This window comes from Setaria italica, chromosome I (assembly GCF_000263155.2).
Source record: "Setaria italica strain Yugu1 chromosome I, Setaria_italica_v2.0, whole genome shotgun sequence".
NCBI lineage: Eukaryota > Viridiplantae > Streptophyta > Magnoliopsida > Poales > Poaceae > Setaria > Setaria italica.
This window is the reverse complement of record NC_028450.1, coordinates 8122275-8133955: the sequence shown is the minus strand read 5'-3', so window position 1 is coordinate 8133955 and position 11681 is coordinate 8122275. Positions and strand designations below refer to the sequence as shown.

The window sequence follows — 11681 nt, the reverse complement described above, 5'->3', positions numbered from 1 at the left end:
GGCGGCGAGCTGAGCGGTGGGGGGTGCGGCGGTTGGAGTCCGGCGGGATGGTGCTTTTATAGCCCGGCGGCGGGTGGGGGTCCGGGCCAAGGGGGCGCCGGCGGTATGGCACGGGTCGTGCCGCTTGGGGCCGGCGGCGGCAGTGGCCGGCACGGCACGGTGGCGTGCCGGGGCGGGGAGGTAGGGGCCGGAGGCGTGGCGTGGAGTGGTGGCGCGCGGGACCGGGCGACCGGACGTCGGGGCGGCGGCGCAGGTGATCCGGGGGCCGGGTCGGGCGCACGGCCCGAGGGGACGGCGGCGTGGGCGGCGGGCCCCCCCTGGCGAGCGGCTGGCCGGGCCGGCCGCCGGTATGGCGCCAGGGAACGGGGGGGGCGCCGGAGTTAAAGCATTGGGGCCGGTTGCGGGTGCCAGGAAAGAAGGGAGAAGGAGAGAGAAGAAGGGAGGGAGGAAGAAGAAGAAAGAAGAGAAAGAAGAAGAAGGAAAAAGAAAGGAAAAAGGGGAGGGGAAAAAGAAAAAGGAAGAGACCGGCGGCACTCGCGGCACGCGGTCGGAGCACGCGCACGGTGTCTGACACCGGCACGCGGCGAGATTCGCGGGCACAGATAAAAAGATAGGTGGGGGTCGGCATGGGTACCGGGACGGCGAAATCGCCGGGGAGGTTTCCGATTTCCGGGAGCTCAGCGGTAAAAAGATTTTAAAAACGGTTTTTAACGGGTGATTTTAGTTAGTGATTTCTGCGGGCGTTACAGTTTAATACTTCTAATTAGTGTCCAAACATTCGATGTGACAGGGGCTAAAATTTAGCCCCCTCCTCCCAAACACCCCCTTAGAGGTCGAGGTCGTGGAGACTTTGGTGGTCGTGCTACAAAAGATTTGACAGAAACTTCACTGGTGAAGAATTTATTCAGCAAAGGTTGGCAGCAGCAGCTACTGCATCATATGGCTCTTATGGTGGTTATGGTGTCGATACTAATTGGTACACTGATATGTGAGCTATTGATCATATCACCGATGAATTGGAAAAATTGACTACAAGGGAGAAGTATCGTGGACAAGATCAAGTTCATATGGCGAGTGGTTCATGTATGAGTATTAGTCATGCTATTTTACATACCCCATATCGTGATCTCCATTTTAATAAAATTCTTCATGTCCCTGAGACTAAAAAGAACCTTGTTTCTGTCCATCGTTTCACCAAAGATAATAATTCTTTCTTTGAATTTCATCCTGATTCTTTTTATGTCAAGGATCAGGCCACGAGGAAAATTCTTCTTCAAGGCAGATGTAAAGGTGGTCTTTATCCAATTCCATACAAGACAAGCCAAGCTCTTAGTGTGATCAAGCCTTCCGCTTCTAGGTGGTATAGTCGTTTAGGTCATCCTTCATCAGTTATTGTTCAAAAAATCCTTGTTTCCAATAGTCTTCCCTTTGTTAATGAGTCTAATAAAGAGCTTGTTTGTGATGCTTGCCAAAAGGCCAAAAGTCATCAACTTCCATATAATAAATCCACAAGTATTTCATCTGCTCCCCTAGATCTTGTTTGTTCTGATGTTTGGGGACCTGCTCCTCTATCAGTTGGAAGACATAATTACTATGTGAGTTTTATTGATGACTATTCTTGCTTTACTTGGATTTATCTTCTCAAGAACAAGTCAGATATTTTTCAAGTGTTCTTGAATTTTCAAAAACTTGTAGAACACATGTTCAACAGAAAAATTAAAACTCTTCAAACTGATTGGGGAGGGGAGTACCAAAAATTAAATTCATTCTTTCAAAAGATTGGTATATCTCATCATGTATCTTGTCCTCATGCTCGTCAACAAAATGGGATTGCGGAACGCAAGCATCATCATATTGTTGAAGCCGGTCTTGCTCTTCTAGGTCATCCCTCCATGCTTTTAAAATTTTAGGATGAAGCCTTCTCTACGGCAGTGTATCTTATCAATCGTTTACCAAGCCGTGTCTTGAATCTTGAAACCCCTCTTGAGCGACTTTTTGTACTAAACCAGATTATCTTTTTCTTAAAACCTTCGGATGTGCATGTTGGCCTAATTTGAGACCCTACAATACAAGAAAACTTTCCTATAGGTCAATACAATGTGTTTTTCTTGGCTATAGTCATATGCATAAGGGATACAAATACCTAGATGTGAAATCTGGTCATGTTTACATATCCAGGGACGTTGTGTTTGATGAGTCTATTTTTCCTTTTTCCAGCCTTCATCCTAATGCCGAGGCTCAATTAAAATCTGAGATATCTCTTCTTCCAACTCATCTCTTGAGCTCATCTGATTTCTCTAACGGGGATATGTTTAATCATGATCATGGTGGTACTAATACTCCTGCTAATACTACTTGTGAGTTTTCTGATCTTAGTTCCCAGGAACATGTCAGTTGTACAAGTAATTCAAGTGAAAACCAAGATGAAAATACTGCTGAACTGATCATTACTCTGGCTAGTTTTCCTTTTTGACTTGGCGACATAGCACATATGTTAATCGATACTGATCCGAGGTGTGATCCTATGCAATCTCCCTTGGTACCTACGTCTGACTCCATCCTGGAGCCTAGCTCTTCCTCAGACCCTCTGCCGAGTGCGTCATGCCAACCATGTGTGGTTACACTGCCACCAGTTCCTGCCTCGCCACCTCCTGCATGTCCAAGGACAAGGCTCCAGGATAATATACGGAAGCCCAAACAATACAGAGATGGTACAGTTCAGTATGGGCTATCTACATCTACAACAGAACCTTCTACCCTTAAAGAGGCTCTTGCGAGTGCACATTGAAAAGAGGCTATGGATGAAGAATTTTCAGCTTTGCTTAAGAACAAGACTTGGCATCTTGTGCCTTCATCCTAGGAGGCAAATATTATTGATTGCAAGTGGGTGTATAAGGTTAAGCGTCGGTCTGATGGTTCTATTGATAGATACAAGGCTCGTTTGGTAGCCAAAGGTTTCAAGCAACGATATGGCATTGATTATGAAGAGACTTTTAGTTCGGTGGTCAAGGCAGCTACAATTCGCTTGATTCTATCTTTAGCAGTATCAAATAATTGGAGCATACGACAACTAGATGTGAAGAATGCGTTCTTACATGGTGTTCTGGAGGAGGAGGTTTACATGCGACAACCACCGAGTTATGAAGATCCTGCTCGGAGAGAGTACATTTGCAAACTTGTCAAAGTATTGTATGGATTGAAACAAGCCCCGAGAGCTTGGTATGCACGACTCAGTAGTAAGTTACAGTAACTTGGCTTTATTCCTTCACAAGCTGATACTCAATTGTTTCACTACAAGACAAATGGGGTTATTATTTATCTACTTGTACACGTGGATGACATTGTTGTGGTGAGTTCTAGTGGAGAGGCAACAACAGCTCTGTTACATGATCTACAAGAAGATTTTGCACTAAAAGATTTAGGAGATCTCAATTATTTTCTTGGTATTTAGGCTACTTGGAGAGATAATTGCTTATATTTGTCACAATCTAAATATGCCTCTGATTTGCTAGTGAAGGCCGGCATGAAAGGATGCAAGCCGATGAATACTCCTTTATCTGTCAATATGAAATTGTCGTCGCAAAATGGTGTCCCATTAAAATCAGAAGAAGCAACAAAGTATCAAAGTATTGTTGGAGCTTTGCAATATTTGACATTGACAAGACCGGACATTGCTTTTTCAGTTAATAAAGTGTGTCAGTTTCTACACTCTCCAACTACTGAACATTGGGTAGCGGGAAAGAGAATTCTAAGATATATAAGTGGGAGTCTTAATCTTGGTCTCACTTTTTCACCCTCTAGCTCGATAGTTGTAAGTGCATTTGCTGATGCAGACTGGGCAGGTAGTCTAGATGATAGACGCTCAATCGGAGGTTTTGCAGTTTTTCTTGGAAGTAATCTCATATCATGGAGTGTTAGGAAACAAGCTACTGTTTCTAGGTCTAGCACTGAAGCGGAGTAAGTCATTAGCTAATGCAACTGCTGAAGTGATTTGGATTCAAACACTTCTCAAAGGGTTGGGAATTTCACAACCAAAAGCAGCAATTCTCTGGTGTGATAATTTAGGTGCCAAATATTTATCGTCCAATCCCGTGTTTCATGCTCGAACCAAACACATTGAGGTTGATTATCACTTTGTTCGAGACCAGGTTGCTAAAAGATTGTTGGATATTCGTCATATTTCTTCTGGTGATCAACTAGTTGATGGCTTCACAAAGATTCTGACTAGACAACAGTTCCTTAAGTTTAAGAACGATATGAACTTATGCAGTTTAGATCGAGGGGGAGTGTTAGAATGTGGCTGATATTGTAATAGGATAGGACTCATGTTGATCTCATGTCGTGATCTGCTAGATCTTGTAACCGTATAATACACGGACAGTTGTATGTGCTGAGTACTAATGAAAGGTTTGGCTCCTGGAGGGCTTATCGCTTCCAATTACTTTTACAACATCAAGTATAGATGGAAAACCAAATTTAAAATAAAAAAACTCACTCGATCAAGTTGGCCACTTATTTTCTAAACAACCTTTTTTAACTTTAAACAACTTTGAGTCTAAAATGGAGGAATATAGCCAATTTGGACAAAACTTTGGCCCCTCTGAAGAGCCCATGTGTGCCCCAACCTACCGGTAAGTATGAACTTTTCAGATTCCTTAGACGTATTTGACATGATTTTATAGTATTTCAATCTACAAGTTTTTATTTGACATGATTTCAATCGGGCACCTTCATTCTCTAAGGGTAGCTTCAACGTTTGAGCTAAGGTGGTGCTAGAGATGTGGGAGAAAAAGATTCCCTGGTGCTATACATTGGACCACTTGTGCTAGCAAAGAAAATGCTAGCACAGCAAAACTGGGCACCCGGTACTAGGGTTAAAACATTCTTACATGTGTGATGGTTGGGTAGCAAGTGGGGAGAGATAACTAGAAGATGGGATGGTGCTTGAAGTTTTACACGTTGGAGCAAATTTTGCTAGCATTATTATTCTGACGTGGCATTGTCCTAGCACCTCCTTAGTTTTATACGCTAAAGTTGCCCTAAACCCACCCACACCATCCTCTCTGTTCCGATGGAGACGCATTCACCATGGCTCCCTGAGCATGGTCAGTCAGTCCTCAGTACGTGTCCATGCTGCTGACGTGGAGCCAACGAGGCGCCGTACCTGACCCTTCAACGGGTTACTGTCACTGTCGACGCACTGCTGTCCACACCACTTCGTTTGCTGACAGTTTACCGAGTGCTTGTTTATTTTAATGGTCCCCGAATCAATGTGAGCTGTAGCAAACCGACAAGTATAAAGAAAGATATAAAAACTGACAGCAGCGGCAACATGTGCGAACAAAACATTGTAGCCTTTTTAGGATGCAGTGGGCGGATTACCAATGCATTTTTGGAGGCTTTTCGAAGTGGAGCAGCGGGGAATATTGCTAGCCTTTTTTTTTCTTTTACCACTTTATTTTCTTTTTCTTGGACTTTTGGTTTAAATCTCATCCTCTCTGCACAGAAGAAAGTACAAATATCTGTATTTAACTATTGCAGGGCATCATCATCACCTCCCTCAATCTCACGGCCTGTTCGCTTCAGCTTATTCAGTCGGCTTATCAGCCACCAAACAGTGTTTTCCTCTCACAACAAATCAGCCGTTTCAGCTTTTCAACCGACTTATAAGCTGAAGCGAACAGGCCATCGGTCTGCCAGTGTCACCCACCGCTCTATGTGCTGTCTGGGCAGGGCTGTCACTCCTAGCAGCTGCCGTGCGTGAGTGGAGTGCTCTATGCCATCAGCTATTCAGCTTCTGAGGTTCGTGAAGGTGAAGGTGACCATTTCACTATGCTATTAGCTCGAACACCTTTTCTTTTCAGCAGCTCTCACCTTTTTGTTCAATCCCAGGCTCAAATCGAATCTATTCCTGCTCTCCTTTTCACCCTTGCAAATCAACCTAGAAAGGTCATCTTGTTTATCCGCTCTGCTTGTTTTGGAGCCATCTTTGGCAGTGTTCTTTATTGCTATCTACCTGCCTCTTTGCTGTCCTTCTCAGTCAATTTACTCACACCTGGGGGTTTATCATGTTCCCCTGAGGCGTTTATCATGTGAACATCTGCATTTTGCTATCACAGGAAATCCCCCCTCACGGCTCACGGTCCACTGTAGGTGGAGTTTGGCTGGACTTCATTTATTCCCAAAGATTGGAGCTTTTGGAGCTTTAATAGGTCACAAGTTCTCGTGTTGCTGGCGGAAGGGAACCTCTGGCCGGCTCTTGGAGCTCTTGCCCCTTCCACTTCCACCTCTTTCCAGCGAAGATTTCAACTTTTTTTTAAGGCTTTGGGAGCTCAAAAATTGGATTTCTGAAACTGTTCTTGGAGGTTTGCTCTCGCCGATTCCCAAGATTTCTTCTTTATCTCTTCGTTTTCAAGATCTGAGCTTGTGGTTTCTTGGTGCAAAGCAGAGGAATCCACCGCAATCGCCCTGAGATTTGGAGCTGGAATAGTCCATCCATGGGTTCCGGGTCCGGCCATGGAGCGGCCGCGGCCGCGGCCGTGGTGTTGGTGTCTTGGCTGTGCGCCGCGGTGGTCGGCGTCGGCGCCATAGGGGCGAACTGGGGCACGCAGACGAGCCACCCGCTGCCACCTGACACGGTGGTGCGGATGCTCAAGGACAATGGGTTCCAGAAGGTGAAGCTGTTCGACGCCGAGGATGGCACCATGAACGCCCTCAAGAAGAGCGGGCTGGAGGTGATGGTCGGCATTCCCAACGACATGTTGCTGACGATGGCCACAAACATGAAGGCCGCCGAGAAGTGGGTCGACACCAACGTCTCCAGCTACCTCAATGACGGCGTCAGCGTCAGGTATTTGCCTCTGTGTCTGCAGCTTCTGATTGCGGTTACTGCTCTTCAACTCACACTGAAATTTCAGTCCAAATGATCTAACTGTGAATCTATAATAGTGGGTAAATAAGATGACTTCCGTGCTACCGTTTGTTTCGTATTGATTGGTGGTAATTGTGGGAAATGGTTGAAGCTCATAACCGGTTGAACGTTTGACTTGGAAAGAAATAATTCATCATCTCCGTACACGACAATCTGTCGGAATTTTTCATGCTAATTATCTAGGATGGCAAATGATTGAAGGTCATAGCTGGCTAAATGTTTGGCTTGGAAAGTAGTAACTCATCGTCTCTGTACACGACAAACTGCTGTTATTTTCCGTGCTAATAATCTAGGGTGGCAAATGATTGAAGCTCATAGCTTGTTAAATGTTTGACTTGGAAAGTAGTAACTCATCATCACCGTACAGGACAGACGGTTGGCATTTTTTCTTGCGCTTTTAGTAAATTTGTGTGCATGCTGTAGTTTGGACATGAGAAACGGTTGGCGTTTTTGGTTGTGCATCTAATGCTTTGCACACCTGATTGGGTGCATGCCATTGTTTTCATGTGAGGAACGCTCGGTGTGTTTGTTCCATTCGAAAATTGGGAGTTTGACGTTTCATTAATCTGTGCATGCACCACCAGATAAATGCCTGCACCTTTTTTAAGAATTTCCTTTCCTGATAGCTTTGTTATGTTTATAAAGCATGCTTCTTTGTCATATGGAAATCTGAAATGCCTCAAGTTTTCACTGAGCATTGCAGATAGGTGTTGCTTGGCTGCACTGAGAATCATGTCACCATGGCCAGATTTATGAGCTATAAGATGCTAGCAGTCAACTACTAGTGATTATGAGGTTTTAAACGTCCTTTTTTCCCTAAGCAAACAACTTTTTTGAAAGGAATGATTTCAAACGAACCTGACCCTTGAAGACACCCGGTAGCATTCAGTGGCTTCTCAACGCCCTTTAAAGAGGTGGACCTTACCCTACGGAGAGAATGCATCCATTTTGGCCACTCCTTTATTTGCATTCCTTCTTTCAATGGAGCATAGTTGTCCTGTCCCTCTTGTATGATAGCTTGTGCATTTATGATTTAATCAACTTACCTCAGGCATTTATCCTATTACTACTTTATGCTTCTTATTTCACTTTCTGTTGGATTGTGTGGATTGCTTGATGGGTGGATGGCCTATTTATATGCTATTACTCTAAATGTAGAAAATTATTTCGAAAATGCATTTTGCCAGAAGTTGGAAGCTTCAGTTTTTTGAAGAACTTTTTAACACCATGTCTGGTTCTAGAAGGAAAACTCGTTTTTTTTAGCATTGTTGATTTCATTTTTCCACATCAAGAGTACTCACTCTAAAAAGGAAACTATCTGTACCTCAACTGTGGCGATTAGCGAATCGATCTTAGCAAGATATTGTTTGTACTCCTTCTCAATGTTTTAGAAGTATTTTCAAAATGTTGTTCACACATGATCCATAATTCCATGTATCAAACTTCCAACACATTTTTTTAAAAAAAATATATATTAAACTGCTAAATAGCATGTGCCTAGAAAAGTACACATAAATCATCAGAACTGCTGTTCATATGTTATCAAAGTACACTAATTATGCACATAGTAATCACCATCAGTCCATCACAATGTATGCTATATTCCAAAGCTTTATTTCTTTTTTTATTACTACTTCAAAACTCACCTGATTATAATCTGTCTGGTGCCCTTTATTCTTTTTTTAGTGAGTTTTGAATTAATCAGCATATTTTGTACATGCACCGTGGTGTATTAGATTGGCCACTTCTCCCTACGTCGATCCTTGGCATCACCACTGCTTGCAAGCAGAGCTCTTTAAAAGGATAACTACGCCACGTAGGCAGAATGCGCAACAGGCACAATGTTCGCTTCCTTTTGCCTTCCTACAGTACCTGATAGCTTAGATAGATTAATATCAATGTCCTTCTCAAACTCAGATTTGTGAATTGACTAACAGAACTCAGAAAACAGCTTCATCAATCCTCTCCTGTTCCAGCTTTTATGGAAAACATACAGCTATCAGTCTTTTCATATCTTCTTCTTTTAAAATTTTCATATACACATCTTGTTCAGGTAAGCTATTTCAACATTTTTGTTGCATTAAGCAACAGTCTACCTTGATTGTTAAGTACTCTATTGCAATTTATAAAACACTGTGCCAGTAACATTCTGAACTAGCTATATGTGGTTTGCCCTCAAATGTTCACTACCAGCACTATGAGTAATGAACAATGACTCTGGGAATATGCATATCAGCATGCCATCTGAGCTACTTGTGTGCACATCATGACACAACCGCATGTTGTAAATGAAAGGTAGTTTGTGCAAGATAGTACTTTGCTTCATGTTCTGAATCCCACAACCAATTCCATTGATTTTTCTGCCAATGATAAGTTCTTGATGTTAACTCAGTACCATCTGCATGATGTGTGGTCTCACCCCTTTATTTGTCCTATTTCACTGTTAGGTACGTTGCAGTTGGGAATGAGCCTTTCTTGGAGACATACAATGGAAGCTTTCTGCAAACCACTTATCCTGCCATAAAAAACATACAAAGTGCACTTATAAAGGCCGGTTTGGGCAATCAAGTTAAAGTCACATGCCCTCTCAATGCTGATGTCTATGCATCACCAACTAGCAAGCCTTCTGATGGGGACTTCCGCACAGATATTCATGATCTAATGATCGCTATCGTAAAATTGCTCAGTGACAATGGTGGAGCTTTCACTGTCAACATATACCCTTTCATAAGCCTCTACATTGATCCAAACTTCCCTGTGGACTATGCCTTCTTTGAGGGGGCCTCGACGCCCATCGTTGATGGATCCATCACTTATACAAACATGTTTGATGCGAACCATGACACACTTATATGGGCTCTGAAAAAGAATGGCTTTGGAAACCTCCCAGTCATTGTTGGGGAGATTGGATGGCCTACTGATGGGGACAGGAATGCCAATGCTCAGATGGCTCAGCGCTTCAACCAAGGCTTCATGACTCATATTGCTTCTGGGCGAGGGACACCGATGCGGCCTGGACCTGTTGATGCTTACTTATTCAGTCTAATTGATGAGGATGAGAAGAGCATACAACCAGGAAATTTCGAGCGGCACTGGGGGATCTTTACTTATGATGGCCAGCCAAAGTACCAACTGAATCTTGGGACAGCAAATTCAGGTGGCCTTGTGAGAGCAAGGGGCGTTAAGTACCTTGAAAAGAAGTGGTGCGTACTGAAGCCTTCGGTGAGCCTCACCGAACCGAGGCTTGCAGACAACGTGGCTTATGCGTGTTCCATGGCAGACTGCACCAGCCTTGGTTACAAGACTTCATGTGGGATGCTGGACGTGCGCGGCAACATCTCATATGCGTTCAACAACTACTACCAGAAGAATGACCAAGACGATGTGGCCTGTGGGTTTCAAAACCTCGCGACGACCACGGGCCAAGACCCCAGCACTGGGACATGCAGATTCGGTATCATGATCGAGGTTGACTCTGCCTTCTCATGGAGGCTGCAGCGGCTCGGAAGCAACTTCCTCTTGATGCTCCTGCTTGTGCTTCTCCAGCTATGCCTGTCATTCCTATAGATGCTTGTTTCGCTGGAGATGATCATAAGAGCATAAACAATCTGACAGCTTGAGCATATTTGATGTCTGTTGTCAGTATCATTCATGTAGGAACCTTTTCGTTTTTTAACCCCTTCTCTTCTCTTCTGGAAGGAAATTGCGGACTGCAGGTTCCATCCATGCTTGGATTATTGTTAGGGTTAGATTTGATCCATCAGCACCATTTGTGACGGGAATTGGTGTTGAGCCAGCCGTAGGCTCCCAGAAATGTGATGGCTCTGCGATTAAACCTTTGCAAGCGTGGTAAATTCAGACTTCTCTGTTGCATCTGTGATCCATCTTCCATCATGCGTCATCTTCAGGGGCCTGCAAGGCTTTGGTTCTGCTTAAGTACAAAACCAATTGCATTCTGGAGGTCATTCTGTTCTACACTCCACACATGTTTTCTTCTGCATTCTTGTTCAGTGAAGTGTGATCCACATGTTTTCTTCAGCATTCTTGCTAGTGAGGTGTGATCTGATCACTCAAATGGGCAACGGGACTGCCAAGCGCTACCGGGTCAGTGTCAGGTTTGGATCTGAGGCGGTGTGGTCCTGTGGCCCTTTGATTGACTGACCAGATGGAACGAACACCAGGATTTATCAACTTGCAGCAGTTGCTGGTTGCTGAATCATACTCATACAAAGATTAAAAAAATAAAAGAAATAAATGTAGGACCATGAGCATCTCGTACGCCAAGAGTACAAATTGAGGTCAATTTGCAGTACGTGCTCAAGTGGACTTGTGGCCACCAACAGTGACAGCAAATTATCTACTATCTTTTGTCCAGATTCCAAGTACACACGGTAGGTTATAAAGAAGATGAAGAAGTACACACGGTAGATCCTACAGCAAAATTTCCTGTCCAGTCCAGATTCAAGACTATAAAGAGCTGTTCGGACAGGGGGATTCAAACACAAATTTCTAAAACCTAGTACAAATTTGCACCAAATGTACTATTACATATAAACAAAATATCCGGACCATTCCCCCTTATCCAACAGGGGTAAAATCATCTCAGCATGTGGCGCAGAAACCTACAGCAGGCAACGGCAGGTCGTCGCCTCGTCGGATCAGCTCTGTGATGGAGAAGAGGGGGGCTGATCTGATCGGCGTTGGTTGTGGCCGTTTCGGAATCTGGATTCATCGCGAGAGAGACTGTTAT

The 11681-nt window shown here is 44.0% G+C and overlaps 1 protein-coding gene across 7 annotated transcripts; it reads left to right on the top strand.

The window, feature by feature from the left end:
* The first annotated feature begins 5691 nt into the window (after positions 1-5691).
* LOC101754762 (glucan endo-1,3-beta-glucosidase 6) lies at positions 5692-10806 on the top strand. 7 transcript variants are annotated; one of them, XM_004951876.4, is made up of 4 exons: positions 5692-5818; positions 6120-6365; positions 6449-6850; positions 9379-10806. In XM_004951876.4, the coding sequence occupies exons 3-4, from the start codon at positions 6498-6500 to the stop codon at positions 10496-10498; spliced, it is 1473 nt and encodes a 490-aa protein (XP_004951933.1). In that variant the 5' UTR covers positions 5692-5818; positions 6120-6365; positions 6449-6497; the 3' UTR covers positions 10499-10806. The 7 variants fall into 7 exon arrangements, with proteins under 7 accessions (XP_004951933.1, XP_022685225.1, XP_022685217.1 ...); XM_022829490.1 differs by having other exon boundaries at positions 5710-5818; positions 6154-6365; XM_022829482.1 differs by having other exon boundaries at positions 5713-5812.
* Positions 10807-11681: the final 875 nt, after the last annotated feature.

Bases quoted from the DNA above. Each gene is read 5' to 3' on its own strand.
- LOC101754762 (XM_004951876.4), top strand. From the start codon at position 6,498: ATGGGTTCCGGGTCCGGCCATGGAGCGGCCGCGGCCGCGGCCGTGGTG. The intron at 6,851-9,378 runs GTATTTGCCTCT...TTTCACTGTTAG, and splicing joins AATGACGGCGTCAGCGTCAG to GTACGTTGCAGTTGGGAATG.